Here is a 15,402-nt window from a genome sequence, read left to right on the forward strand (position 1 = left end):
TTTAAAGATTTATTTTAGAGAGAGAGAGAGTATGATCCAGAGGGAGGGAATCTCCAGCAGGCTCCACTCTGAGCACAGAGCCTGATGTGAGGCTCCACTCAGAGATCAAACCTGAGCTGAAACCAAGAGTTGGACACTCAACCGACTGAACCACCTAGGCACCCCAAAAACCACCCAGGCATCCCAAAGGGAAGAGGCTGAGTGTTAGTTCTCTTTATGCATTTATATAAAACTTGTGTGTAGATTAAAAAAAAAAAAAAAAAGAAATTACAAAAAAAAAATATGAACACACCAAAATGACTTAACTCAAACCTGTACTCAGCTAACTGAATGCCAAGAGTGGCCCTGATCAGTGGCAAGCTGGCTCCCATGGGCCAGCAAGGGACCTGGCTGTCCTACTCCAAGAACAGAGGACATCTAAAGGTCAGGTGACACCGTGATGGCATCTGGACCATGTGCAGCTACCTGGGGAGACAGAAAAAGGCACTGAGGGTCTCATTTAAATTCTGGGCAAAAGGCAGGGATGAGGGAAAAGAGGAGTCTGGGAGAGACTGGAAACTGGGAGAGAATGTTAGAGAGGACCAAGGCCAGCAGGGACAGGTGACCGGGAGGCTCCCAGAAGGCCCCTTGGGGCTGGCTCACGAGTAGGATGTGGCCAGAGATCTCCTGAGTTATGGAAGAAGAGAAATCAGGCAATTTAAAAATGACACGGAGTATAGGAAAGTTCTTATCAACCAACATACACTTTTAATTGCAAAAGTAAAAACTTTCATTACATAAAACTTTAATTTACATACATTCTTTACATGGTGAAAGTCTTTACGAGTCTGCAGTACATTAAGTTACCATCAACATTCTGCACCGAACACATAACAGTGCACGCCATTTGGTGCATGCGCAGTTGGGACAGGTATCGTCTCCCTCTGCCTACTGGGACCTTCCCTGGTTCCCTGAAGATGCACAGCAGCTGTTCTGGGTCCTGTCCCTGACGAAGGCAGGGAAGAGGCCGCGTGTTAGTTCCTAGCCTACTCTGCTCCTCCAGTCTTCTCTCCCCACAGGAGGGAAGGAGCCTACAGCCAGCAGGTTTCTGGCAAAGTCTGGAGGGAAGTGCCAATTGCAAGACTAGGGGTTCTTGGGAATACCATGTGTCTGTCTGATTCTGTCACCAATTCTTGTGGATAAGTAAGTCTGTTCCTCAAAGGGCCAAAAGTGCTCTGAGGGGTTGGGGCTTGGAGGTTGGGACACTGCTGATCTTTGAGTAGAGGTGGCTTCACAAGATGACTACTCCTACTCCCTACCCCACAGAGCTGTTGTGAGGAAAGGACATAAATGAGGCTTGGTACACAGCTGATGGCCTGACTCTCCAGTTTCTGTTTGAAACTCTAGACTTGTTTCCCTTCTCTGCTCAGGTGCCTGCAGCTGGGGCTCACTCTTGGATTTATGGCTGCCGAATGACAGACACACAAAGTGCAGGAGGAATGGTCTCTGGGTCGTCCCCAGCCCCGCCATGTCTGAACGGTTCTGGGCCTCCACGAGCAGTTACATAACATTTCTTCTCTCCACTATTCTGAAAAGCTCTGGGCATTTCCCAGTCTCCAGAGAGGAAAATGACAGATGTATTTAGCTCTAATGCTTAAATTATGCAGGGCAGGGAAACCAGACTCTAAGGGACCTGGACAACAGACAAGCTGGCTGGACGGTGTCTCGCCAAGGCCAGCATATAAAACCATACTGCGTCCAAGGGTGGGCCAACTTGGGTATGATGCACAGCAGCGACAGCACCTGTCCATCTTCTTGGAGATACATTTGTGGAAGAAGCCACTAGATATCAGGAGGCTGGGGGTGAGAAGGCCGGGAGATGTATGCTGTTGGCAATATTAGTGTACTCCCAGAGCCTCCCATTTCTCATGTGCTATAAGGCTATCTCTATAAGCACCAGCACCTTCCTAGCCTCCCTCCCCCAACAACCATTGGCACTGTGCACAACAGGTGCAGCTCCAAACAGAGAATCTCAATCTAAAATGCCATCTAAACCAATTTTGCACTGTATGTCAACTAAAATTTAAATTTTAAAAAAGGAAAAATGCCATTTAAAGCACATCTCACATGGCATTCCTTTGACCAATTTTAGTGGGTAGATGGGCCACCCTCAAAGTTAATGAGTGTGAACTTAAGAACTCAGGAGAGTTTCTCTTCCATCACTAGGGAGAGCTCAAAAGCCTAAAAGACCCCTATGATTAGTAACTGATTCTCAAAAGGTGGCCCGTATTGCCTCTCTCCATGCAACCAGCAGGCAGTTTTGGCTCTTCCCCCTACAATGTGGCCGCTTCCTGCAGGCAAGGATTAGGTGAGAAGTGAACATCTGCTTTGGGTTTTTGGATGTTCATTATGGAAGCCACTGGTTAAGGAGCAAATTCTCATCCCAGAGTGAGGATATTAAAATGAGTGAGGCTATCACCTGCAGCTAAAGACACTGAGAGTTTAAAGAAAACAAATTGCTCCTACACAGAGGTCTATACTGGATTTGGGAAAAAGGGACAAGAAGACAGAGAGCTGAAAAACAAGTGAGGTAAACTCTAAGGGGAGTCACGACTGCAACTGGGCAGAGTCCCTCTTCTGGTCACACATCTGGAAACATGTGTGATGGGAAAATGGCTGGGCACAGTCGTGTTCCAGCTACACTCACTCTTAAAGAGTTTTCAAATGGGGAGGGAAAAAAGTGAAAGGATTTTTATAAAAGTCATCTGGTTAGATTCTCTCCTCTTCCATCTCTGTCCAAAACAATCTTGAAAACAAACCCTGAAGAGTTCCTGGCTTGCTGACCCTCTTCCGAGGTCCTCCTGTCCTAGTGGGGGCACGCCCCAGGTAATGAAACCCACAGCCTCGTCCTTCCTGGGGCACCACGCTGTGCTGAAGCAGGGAAATGATATGCAGTAAAACCAACTACCTACTGACCAACAGTTAACTGCTCTAAGCCCGAGTTTCATGTAAAATGAGGATCTAACACCTACTTGACAGTACTGAGGAAAGATGAAAGGAGATTACGTCTTTCTCTCAGAAAATGAAGCCAATTCTGGCCATTTTGTTTTTCACCAAATAAGTAGGGTTTTTTTGTTTTGTTTTTTAAGATTTTAAGTAATCTCTTCACCCAACATGGGGCTCCATGCTCCATGCTCCACTGGCTGAGCCAGCCAGGCACCCCTAGATTCTGTTTTCATAAACCATATTATTTTACTCCCTCCCTTCCCTAAAAAAATTGAGTCAGGAGAGGATAAATTCTGCCTTTTTTTTTTTTTTTCTGCCTCTTTTTATAAGCCTGAACAGGTGTAATGTCTTGTCAATACTTGACCCCTGCACATGTCAGGACACCTGGACATAAATGCTTCGACTGGTGCCAAAGCAGCCTTTCTCCCCAGAGAGCTGATCAGGAGCTATAAGTCACTACCCTGGGCACCTACAAGAAAGTGGACCTAATCCATGTGTGGAGGTCACCACCATGTCACCTCTTAGTAAACACTCAACACATTTGTGAGCATTTTGTTCTTGTGTTGCAGCTTGGGAGTTGGTTAGGTAGTCCCACTATGCCCCCCCCCCCCTTCTTGATGACCCTCTTTTGCTGCCTGAGTCATGTGGAGGGACTTTTGCTGCTTCCACAGAGGAGCAGAGAGCTGGGTGAGCAGCACCCTCACACAAAGCCTCAGGCTGGCAATCGAGGTCATTCCTGAGGGAAGCCATTCCTATATTCTGCTTATCAGAATTGCCTTGAGAAGAAGGCAAATTACTTCTACATCTCCAGTAATTAAGAGTGGGAAACTCTCTTTGGAAAATTTCTTCCTTCACAGAAATCTACCCTCAATTCTGAATGGGACATATTTTAAGTTTAGAGTAGGAAATGCACATAAGTCTCGCCTCATCTGCTGCCACGCCATTTTCTGTTGAACTGTAGACAGCTCAGGGGCTTAGGGCACTTTCCAGGGGATGCCTCAGGATGGCAACACATGCGAGGGTTTCTTAGTTATCAAAGTTTTGAGCTGAAGTGGATATTTTATGAACGTTTAAGATGTGAAGGGCAGGAGTGAAATGGGGAAGTAATCCAGGGTAACTCAAAGACAAAACAGAAATCTCAATCACCCAGTTTTTCTTCTAAGAAACCCTCTCTTTTGTTAACTCAAAGGACCTAATTTAAGAAAACTCTAAAGAACTTGTTTACATATAATCCTTCTCCATGCGCAGCAGGGGTAAGGACACTGCAAAGGCTCTAAAAGCTTGCGCAAAGCTGGCCTCGAAATGATCCCTCTGATTTAGAACCTCTTAAATCATAACTGCTTAGCAGCGTGACTTTTATATGTACAAAAATTTTTGTTTTTCCTGTATTAACCCACACAAGGCACAGACTGGTTTAAGGAAAAATTCCCTCCGGTACCATTTATCCTAGTTTTATTCACGTCTGCAGAGGCTGAATATTTCCACCTTAAGTTCTGTAAACCATTCTTGTCCCGTACAAGTATACAAACAAGCCCTCCAGTGCCTTGATGATCCCCAGTGCTGCTTAGGAGATGTGCTAAGAGAGGGCCCAGGGATAAGGTACAAGGGTGCCTTCATGGATGAAAAGCACCCTGCAAGGACTCATAAGTCCCTCTCTCACCACTGTCCGCCTCTGGTCCATTAAATCTGCCATGGGTACCTGTACTCATCTGATTTCTGTAGTTCAGAACCAGGTGCAATGGTGGGTTGTCTTCAGCTTGGTGATGGCATGACTAAAGGCCAAGTATCTAGCAGCATCAATAAACGAATAAAGGAAAAAAAAAAGAGGAAGAAAAGTATGCCCTATTTATACCATTTGATTGATACATATTAAAAGCACTTGGGGAAAACAATAAGCATAGTGAATCAGTCACCCAACTGAAAGAACATAGCTTTATGTCATTACAAATAATAAAAATACCTCACCTTGTTTCCTGGTACAAAGAGAGAAATAATTTTAAGACAGAGGATCCCACAGTCGCAAATATGCTGGTTGGCAAATATGCTGGACCTGGAGCTCCTTCCCCAACCACATTACAACATCAGCCTGACACATCTGTAAAACATCTTCCCTGCTGAAAGTTGGACCTTAAAGATCAAACCCGGGGAGGCACACACTCCCCAGGCCAGCACTCTAACTCATCTCCTCTGAAGACACTTGGTAAAAGCAACCCAGTTGACAGAAGCAGTGCTGCCTCAGCAGTAAGGGCTCTGGACCAGCCAGGGAGGGGGTCCAACTTCTGAGAAACCAGCCAGAGTGGCAAGCGAGAAGGGAAGGGAGCTAAAGGTGGGGATCTGGTATGGTGCATAAGAACCTGATCAAATGGAAGAAAAAGTGCTACCCTAGGAATTCGCAGTTCAATTATAATCAGACTCCAATCTGGCATCACTGAGACTCCCAAGAGTCAGGGACACTGGGAAAGCAGTGCATTTCTTGAGTGCAATGAGATTATTTAATCTTGTTTCACTGCTTCTAGATTCCACTCTGCTTGGGAAACTGCAAAGACTTCTTTAATCAGCCATGGCTTTCCAAAGTACAGGATGGTGTGACAAGCAGGCCCACCTGCTCTGAAGGGATGGCTCTGAAGTTGGGACCTGCTGTCTGCCCTCTCTGTGGCTAGGGAGCCAGCAGAGGGGATCATGCCATGCAAGTGAGGGAAGGCACCAATCTCATTTCCTGCCTGAAGGGCAGCCTCAAGGCTGTGGCTCCAAAAGGTATAGAAGATAGAAGAGCCCAGTCTCTCATAGACAGGTACTGGCAAAGTCCTGGCCAGGCAGCTAGGCTGGAAGAGTCGGGAGGGCCAAGATCTGGCCAGTGCCTCCAGCATATAGCTGGCTCATTCACGCATGCATAGGGCAGGTAACTAAGTAACCTTGGCAAGTCGTTTCATCGTTTTTTGTTTTTATTTCTCCCCTTTCAATCTGGTCTTCAGCTCTCAAAGTTGTTCCTCTGTATAGTTCTTGTTTCCTATAGTTCTGAGAGGGTGGTTCCATCACAGATGACCAAAGGCTGGACCCCTCTGGCTATAACGTAGGCCTTCCTGGCACCGGCATAGCCTGGAAGGGAAATAGCAACAGGAAAGCAGGTGAATGTCAGGGATGGGGCACACCTGTGGGCACCAGCAAGGCAAGTCTGCCCAGCATAGCATTCCCAGTTATCAGTCCTCTCTGTAACCTGACATCCAACAGGAGCCACTGTGAACCAAAGTGCTTCATTCAGGAGGTTTACAAGGGCAGGATGCTCTAGATAAGGCTGGTGCCGGGCATCGATTCTCAGGCCCGTCTCATCTTTATCAGCAAGGAAGACAGGACGAATTCTGAAGGGGGAGCACAACACCCCCCTTCACCATCCAATTCTCCTGATGTAATCTGTAACACCATCTCATTATAGAACATCCAGATTAGCTCAAACCAGCATTTCCTAACTTGTGTTCTGCAAACAGCAGCATCCTGTAACATAGTCTAAGGAAAATGGGTTCCACTGTCAAGTAGGTTTAAGAAACATTAGGTTCCTCCAAGGCTTCTGGAGCCTTTTGTTTACTAATGTGCACTATGTATTGACAAGACAGACAAAACAAACAAACAAACAAACAAAACAAACAAGATAGATAGTTCCCAGAATCTACTGACTCAAGAGCCTTACTTGCCAAGGGCCTAAGGGGTTCCTGTTCCCAATCCCAGGGTCATCAGTGATCTGACGAACTGTTTAGGAAACACTGACCTATATTATGAGTGGTGTAAACTTAAAAGCTTTAAAAACTTGAACACTTAAAAAAAAAACTTGAATGCTTCAATAATCTCCCAATGGAAAATTTTCTAGAGTATGATGTACCTTACCTATCTTTAAACTGAGAGCACTGAATAGAACTTAAGCTCTATTTGGTGACTCAAGAAAGGTCACTATGAGCAGTGACTCGTCAATCATGGCACCAGAGTGGGCTTACCCCTACATCATTCTTGAAAATGCCTCTCATCACAGGTTTCCTGGTGATCAGTGTCCCTGTCCTCTTCCTTCAAAAAACAATGCTTACTTTGTCAAAAACCACAGCGTCCAGGACACCTGGGTGGTTCAGCAGTTGAGTGTCTGCCTTTGGCTCAGGGCATGATCCCAGAGTCCCCAGATCAAGTCCCATATCAGGCTTCCTGCATGGAGCCTGCTTCTCCCTCTGCCTGTGTCTCTGCCTCTCTGTGTGTCTCATGAATAGATACATAAAATCTTAAAACAAAAACAAAAAACAAACCACAGAGCCCGCTTGTCACAGTGCCATTCTTAAGGATCCCTGGAGTGCTAGAGCTGCCATCTGTCCTATAAACAGCATTGAATTACTCCCCTTCGCTGTCAGGGTCTGTTTTCCTGTCCTCGTCTCTTTTATGTATGTGTTTTTATTTTCAAAGGCTTTATTTTTATTTATTTATTTGAGAGAGAGTGTGTGTGTGTACACGTGCACAAGCAGTGGGAGGGGCAGACATAGCGGGAGAAGCAGACTCCCCAATTGCTGATCAAGGAGCCTGATGCAGGGCTCGATCCCAGGACCCTGAGATCATGACCTTACCTGAAGGCAGATGCTTAATCAACTGAGACCCCCAGGAGTCCCTCTTGTCCTTGTTTTTAACTGCGGCAGCCACAGCCATGGCTTCTATTACTGCCACCGCTTTAGAAGCCCACTATCTTCCCTATCACCCCCTACCCAGCTCTTCTCTCAGACCTGCTTTCTTCCTCCTGTTCTAGTCAGCCCCCATCCCTTCTCTATGTCCCTGGCCTGTGGCTGGCTATTCACGGACACTGCCGCCCACAGGGCTCCTCTCCTGGTCTGCAAACTGGCCAGTGACAGCACTATAGGCTATCATGCTCGGGATCTGAAGTTTTTCTGCACTCTTCCCACCAGACTTTGATGCTCAAAGCTTCTTTGATCACGGCCAGTCATCCATTTACTCCCCTTAATTCTATAATTGGCATTCTAGAGGTTTGTGGGATCCAGAAACCTAAAATTTGGATAACTGAGTTGTTTCTGTAGTTGTCTGAACTCTCAGACATTTGTAGAACATAAGACAGAAACTTTTTCAAGCATAACTACACATTCTCAACCCGAAATGCCACTCAACTTGTGTAATAGTCATGCCTCGTGGCAGTCACTTCACTACAGGAAAACAGCTTCAGAACAATTTCTACACAAAAATCCTCCTTTTTGCAGTAATTCCCAAGGGCCAGGCCAGCTGTGCTCCATTATCAGTTAATGCTTAATTTGTGCATTATTTTCATTTCTAAATTGAAATACATTATGTAACATGGATTAAAGCTAGTCACAGTCTGTAGTCTGTACCCTATTTCCAAATGAGGAAAAAGGTTTCCAGAGACTGGGGTCTTCTAAAAGGTAAAATTAAAAGAAATCAGTTGGGAAAACCAGCCTGGGGTCTATTGGGGGCATTAGGCTTCCCCTGGGCTTCTTAAGGAAAAAACACAGAGGTGACACTTGGTATTTGCTTCTGCCAAGAAAACTTTACTGTCAGACTGATTGCCATGGACAGCAGTTGATTCAAGTCTGTTTCTTTGGACTAGGTTGTTAGAATATAATGCACAGAACAGGCCACAGTTGGGAAATCACAGAGCCAAGGGTGAGTCATGACTGTGAGGCTGGGCCTTGGCTGTGAGACCCACACAGAAGGTATTATTTCCCCATGAGCTGTTGCCCTTGCATACTGCTTGCATTGTCTTATTAGCAAAATAGGCACAGAAAGGGTTTCCTGGAATCTAGAATTGTACCTCCCCTGGCCTGACTCTGTTGAAGGAGACACTTAAAGCTTTGCCTAGCTGATGGTGGGAACTTGAGATGGTCTGGGTCTCAATTTCCTCATCTGTAAAATAAAGGACTGCTATAAGTATTTTCCATAATGCCTTCTAACTTGAAATTTCTAAGATCGATGGACACATCATCCATTCTAAATGTATATACAAGGCATTTCTCTATGCTATGTTTCCTCCTTAGCATAAATATTGTTCTACTTAAGCATAAATATTAACTGTATCTGTAAAAGAATGCTAGTTTTGACTCTACTTAATTGAAACTTTGTGAAGACCACATTTAATTTTCACAATATTTTTTGAGTTAAAAACTACAAAGATCTTGTGACTGACCTTGCCCTCTGGGGGCCCCACCTACCAATATCCCCTGGCTCTAGTGGCATCGCCACAGACTGGCAATGTCTTCGGCACTGGACGGGAGGGATGAACTGCAACATGGCCTCACCGCTGCCAATGATAAACAGGTCATGCATCCTATGCATCTGGAGGAAAAAAAGGGAGAAGGAAAAGGAAACAAAATAAAACTCAGTGGCATGGGAGAGTAACATACAAAATTATATATATGTCTCTGACTTTTCTAGCAGCCTAAGCAAAAAGGAAAACGGAACCAATGCCTGAATGACAAAAACAAAGTTTCTCCTAAGCCTGGCATCTCCTAGTACTGAGACCAGGTTAAAATCCCTTCTGTGTGTTCTAAAGAGACACTGTGATTTAGTGGGAGACATCTTCAACACCAGCCCTAATACAGATCTAGCATGAGCTTCATAATTCATGGCTACTTCTAGCCACAGCTCCAAAGTAGGCCAAAGACAAATTATCTAGGTACAATTTAACAGAAGTCTAGGAGAGGCCAACACATAGTGGTCTAAGTACACAATCTTCTGAGGGTCTGGTTGGATTCAGACTTTTCAGAGTCTGCATATCTTTGGGAAATGTTCCATGGAATATTACTTCTTATTGCCAGGGTTTCGATGAAAATCGAACAGCAGGAAGTTCAGGTTCACACTTTCTGGCAAGACGTAGGTGAACAGAGATATCATACTGCTGATTAAAAACTAATGACGGTAAGACTGGGCTTAGATTTTGAGTATTAAGGAGGCAACCAGCCTGTGCACCTGCACAGGTTACCTACTGCACTTATGAGGGCAGACTACCACCACCTTTGGGCATTAAGTGCAACCTGCACTTAATGTGTGGCCAGTATGGCTGCGAACCCTGGTGCCAGTGGACAGGGAGCAGGAACAAAGGGTGAGGCTAAAAACAAACAAACAAACAAACAAACAAACAAAGGGAGAGGCTAGGCTGGTCTTGCTCAGGCATTTCTTCCTACCTAGATAGTGAGAGAAAACCTCTAGGGCTTCCCCTCCCTAGGCCCTCCAGGAAGAGCCTTTCTATGTCCATATAATGAAAGGGTCTGAAGTCTGACTCCCCAGGCCACGTCCTGGTTTAGTACTGAGGCCTTCCAGAGCCTTGTTTCTGGCCCCATCTTCTCCTGTCCCCAAACCCCATTTTTCTTGCTCCTGCAGGCCCTGGCCAGGACTCTGTTTCCATGGCAACACCAGAGCCATTCAACTGCCACTTGGTGACAGCAGGAGGACTAAGGCAGGCTAGTGGCTTGCAATTGATGGGCAGAGGCCCTGCAGTCTTAAGGAAATCCCAGGAGACCAAAACCAAATAAATGCAGTTCTTCATACAGGGCCGAGAGGGGGCAGGACCCTGTGCCTCTACACCCAGGATGGGAAGAACCAAATAACAGGATGGAGCAGGCCAACCCCAGGCAACACTGTGAACTGGGTGAAGTGGGCCTTGGAGCCCCTCACCTCTTATGATTGGATCCCCACTTCTTATCTTCTATCCCAAGGTTGCCTCTGGGATCTGAGGCCCACAGACATATGACTTTACCGGGGTCGAGAGCTCAGGGATATGGACAACAGGGTGGAGTAACAAGGCTGTAGAAAAAGGAGAGCCTGGGCCAAGGCAGGGAGCAGATGCTCTAAGAAACAAGACTCTCAGGATTTTTGCCTATTTGGACCACTCCCCTTCCGAAAACATGCTTGAGTACCACAAGATGACTCTGATAGGCGTCTGAGTAACTTAGTATTTACCCTTTTGGCTGAGATTCTTGGTGTCCCTATTAAGCAGACTGGTGAAATTAACTTCAGATTCAAGTGGGAAAATCAAGATAAAGATAAAAGCTCTCATACAGAATTATATCATAATTGTGAAGATGAAATCATACTAGGGCCCTGAGTTCTAGATGGGGACAGCAGAATAAACTCTAAAATCTGAGGCAAGAGCCCAACACCTCCACCCTACTGCTGGCAGACAGAAGTTCTTACTTCTAGACAAAATGATTGTTTTTATAGGCTTTGAAATTCCTTTAATACGATTCAGCAAGTTTGGAGCCAAAGAATAGTACTGGGAGGGTGAAAACACAACTCGGAGTTGGTAAGGGTCACAGTTTGGGAAATTTCATCCTTTTAATTCTTCCAAACCAACCTAAATTCAAAAACCTTCCTTGGGAATGAGATTTAACAAGAGAGCAATTCAGAGAAAAGTAAACAGACACAACACAGAACAGCTTTACCCAGTCCACCGGCCCCAGAGAGGTAAATTGGGCTCTGGGTACTTGGCCATGGACTTGAGTAAGAAGTGCTGCTACCCAAACTGGTTGGCCTGCCTTGGGCATATCCTGTCAACCCTTTTTATCCCCAAACCTCTCAAGCTTTTTGCTTTTCCCAGTTCTCCACTTGAGGTTTGTCATTTATTTCTGGGGAAAGTGAACCTGGGGATGGGGGCGGGGTAGAGCCTTCCTGTTAACTTGCTGTGTCCTTGGGCAAATCATTTACTTTCCCTGGGGCTCAGTGTCCTTATCCACAAAATGAGTAAGTTGGGCTACTCATTTCCAGCTTGCCTGCTTTCTCCTTTGACGTAGGGAACTCAGACTAGCTACAGCTTGGGTCCCTTCAAATTTCAGGATTTTACTTCCTAATGTAGAAAAGTAGCTTGATCTCAGGTGTCAAGGGCAGGAAACAGATTTGCAAGATAACCAGACTTTTGGTAAGCATGCCTTCATAAAAGGGTGGGCCACTGCAGGGGAGAGAACTTTAGATTATGTGGGTGTCCCTTTAATTCCCCCTCTGGGTTGACATGCAAGGAAGGGAGGGATTGTGACATCAGACCAGGTGCCAAAAGAGGAAAATTCTAGACCCAAGTCCTCTCAAAATGTCCTACCTTACTACCCACAATAGGTTCCGGTTGAAGAAGGAAGCACTTTTTTAAGGAGGCATCTTTTGGAAATGGCAGGTAGGTGAAAACAGGAAAAAGCTCGCGTAAAATGTGTGATCTGTTTAGAGGTCTTCTCCTGTAAAAGTTTGAAAGAGACAAAAGTAACTCAGCTGGGCGAGCCAGCCTCTATCTTCATGACTAACAGAGAGCTAAGCAAGGGTGGGAAAACTGTGGGTGGTAGGTAAACAGGGAAAAATATCAGGACAATATCTCAAGTATTAGGTTCGTGAAGAACAGTCATGCCAAATCAATTAATTGTGACACGCACACATACACACATAACTCCACAGCCCTAATTTGTACGTGTGGGTGGGGTGTTTATAAAATCCAGCTAAAACAACATATAGAGGAAGGAAAGAAATGGTCCATTCATTTCATCTTGGAAAAGAGACTGAAGTAAACTACAGTAGGCCAGGCGGGAGAACAGGAGGGGGGAGTAGAAGGAGGACAAAAATCATGAACTTTCTTCTAAGGTGGTATGGCATGCAGTGGGACGCCTGACTAGCTTAACTAGAGTATTCGATCATGCATATAAATGGCAAATTTTTAAAAAGACAAGCACTGAGAAATTAGCTAACAAGAAGTCAAAAAAATCCAATTTTAATTCTCTCTTGGAAAGGTTCTAGATGGAAACTGGCTTTCCTCTTTTTTCTAGAGAGCAACTTTCACCCTAAGAAATGGACTAGGTTTTATTTCTTTTTTTTAGATTTTTTTTTTTTTTTAGAGAGTGAGCACAAGCAGGGGGAGGGGCAGAGGGAGAGAAGTGGACTCTTCACTGAGCAGGGAGCCTGATGGGAGGCTCAGTCTCAAAACCCTGAGATCATGACCTGAGCTGAAATCAAGAGTCGGACGCTTAACTGAGTCACCCAGGTGCCCCAACCATGTCTTCTACTGGACACAGAAAGGAAGAAGGAGACAGACCTGGATTTTAATCCTGGCTGGGTAACCTTAAGCAAGGTACTTAACTGATCTGAAAAATCACAATGACAATTCCTACTTCCTGGAGCTATTATGAGCATTAGTGAGGAACAGACACTAACGAATAAGGCACACAGCCTGGCACAAACAAGTGCCAGGAAATGAAGTTTCCCTTCTATTATTCATGCTTTCTCATTAGCCCGCAACACTCAGGAGCATTCTGTACAAATGCTAAACGTACTCAGAAAAAAATTGTATTAGGCAAGCTCAATATTCACTCATGGTGACAGCCTTCTGGAGACACCTCTTTTGATTCATCCTCTTTATTCCTCATTGATGAGTTTCCAACAGTGAGCTCCTGAGTATCATTTGACTTGAAGAGTGTACTGGAGAGTGCTTACCTGGCACAAGGCATGGGAGCTCTCAGTGGTGGCTAGTACTGTTTTGATGTCTGGTCTGCCCCCTTTCTACCACATGTTGGCTAAGTGCCCTTTTCCACACTCACCATGGATAAGGAAATGGGAACCACCGTTCAGGAAAGCAGCGCCACCACTTGGTGAAAAACCCTTCAGTGAAGCCTTCTGTTACTTCAGGATACCAGCACAGAAAATGCTGAAGCTCCTCTGATAACAAGAGCTGTCCCGTCTTGGCAAGGCAGAAAACAAAAGCAAGAAAAAAAACAACACAGGATTACTTCTCAGCAATGTCAGAGCTTGATGCTTTCTAGCCATTTTAAACAGATAATCTTTTTTTAAGACTTTATTTATTCATGAGAGACACAGAGAGAGAGAGGCAGAGACACAGGGAGAGGGAGAAGCAGGCTCCCTGTTGGGAGCCCAATGAGCAACTCGATCCCAGGACCCAGGGATCACACCCTGAGCCGAAAGCAGATGCTCAATCACTGAACCACCCAGGTGCTCCATTAAACAGATATCTATCAGTGGTCAATCAGGCTTCTTGCTCACCTTGATCACCAGAGGATGGAATCTCTCAAATTTCTTCGGGGTATCTTCCAGGAGCATTACCTTGAGGGGTAATTTCTGGGCACAGCCAGTGCAGTTGGCAGGGATGGGGTTGGACTCATTCTGCTCACAGCTGTTTGTCCACCAAGGGTCAAAGTCTAAGAGGAAGGGATATGGAGAAGCCAGATACAGGAAGAACACAGCAGGTAAATCTTCAGCCTCAGCAATTTAAGTAAAAAAGGAAAGATGAAAATTTTTAAAAAATATTTTTAAATTTATTTTATTAATGACTCAGGGAGAGAGGCAGAGACACCGGCAGAGAGGGAGAAGCAGGCTCCATGCAGGGAGCCTGATGCGGGACTCGATCCTGGGTCTCCAGGATCACGCCCTGGGCCGAAGGCAGGCGCTAAACCGCTGAGCCACACAGGCACCCTGAATTTTTAAAAGCTAACAATGGGGATCCCTGGGTGGCGCAGCGGTTTGGTGCCTGCCTTTGGCCCAGGGCGTGATCCTGGAGACCCGGGATCGAATCCCACATCGGGCTCCCGGTGCATGGAGCCTGCTTCTCCCTCTGCCTATGTCTCTGCCTCTCTCTCTCTCTCTCTCTGTGACTATCATAAATAAATAAAAATTAAAAAAAAAAAAAAGAAAGAAAGCTAACAATGATGAGCACTGAATCACCTCTGAAAAGGTACATATGAAATAAGTAGCCTCAGGGCACCTGAATGGCTCTGTTGGTTGAGCGTATGCCTTTGGCTCAGGTAATGATCCCAGGGTCCTGGGATCGAGCCCCAACATCAGGCTCCCAGCTCTGCAGAGGGTCTGCTTCTCTCTCTCCATCTGCCTGCCACTACCTCTGCTTGTGCTCTCTCTCTCTCTCTCAAATAAATAAAATCTTTTTCTTTTTTTTAAAGTAGCCTCTGAAGAGGGAATAGAGGACATAAGGGATGGGAGTGGGTGGAAGAGGTATGTTCTTCTGTATATTCTACATTTTGTCAAAAATATTAATATGTACATGTATCTCTTAAGTCCAATCAACAATGTCAGCCAGTTGGAGAAGATACTCAGTGGCATGTGGCTGGAGATACAGCTCTCCCACTGTTTTCTTTTTTTTTTTTTTTTTTAAGATTTTATTTATTTATTCATAAACACACAGAGAGAGGCAGAAACACAGGCAGAGGGAGAGGGAGAAGCAGGCTCCATGCAGGGAGCCTGATGTGGGACTCGATCCCGGGTCTCCAGGATCATACCCCAGGCTGCAGAGGGTGCCAAACCGCTGCGCCACCGGAGCTGCCCATCTCCCACTGTTTTCTAACCAGTGACCCACATGTCTGAAAGTCTATAGCACATAAAGGCGGGGCAGGTAGAAAGGGTGGTCCCACCATCAGTGATGAGCCCCATTGCGTGTTT

General features: G+C 45.5%; 1 protein-coding gene across 5 annotated transcripts in view; it reads right to left on the minus strand.

The window, feature by feature from the left end:
- Positions 1–724: 724 nt before the first annotated feature.
- The window catches only part of C1H6orf89 (chromosome 1 C6orf89 homolog), a 49,849-nt gene continuing 35,171 nt past the window's right edge, over positions 725–15,402 (minus strand). For all 5 annotated transcript variants that reach the window (XM_041757592.1, XM_041757591.1, XM_041757593.1 and 2 more), the window contains 5 exons: positions 13,996–14,150; positions 13,536–13,675; positions 12,059–12,188; positions 9,183–9,306; positions 725–6,081 (listed from right to left, as the gene is read on the minus strand). In XM_041757592.1, the coding sequence (XP_041613526.1) occupies positions 5,993–6,081; positions 9,183–9,306; positions 12,059–12,188; positions 13,536–13,675; positions 13,996–14,150 (638 nt within the window). In that variant the 3' untranslated portion in view covers positions 725–5,992. The remainder of the gene's footprint in view (positions 6,082–9,182; positions 9,307–12,058; positions 12,189–13,535; positions 13,676–13,995; positions 14,151–15,402) is intronic.

This window comes from Vulpes lagopus, chromosome 1, assembly GCF_018345385.1.
Source record: "Vulpes lagopus strain Blue_001 chromosome 1, ASM1834538v1, whole genome shotgun sequence".
NCBI classification, from domain to species: Eukaryota; Metazoa; Chordata; class Mammalia; order Carnivora; family Canidae; genus Vulpes; species Vulpes lagopus.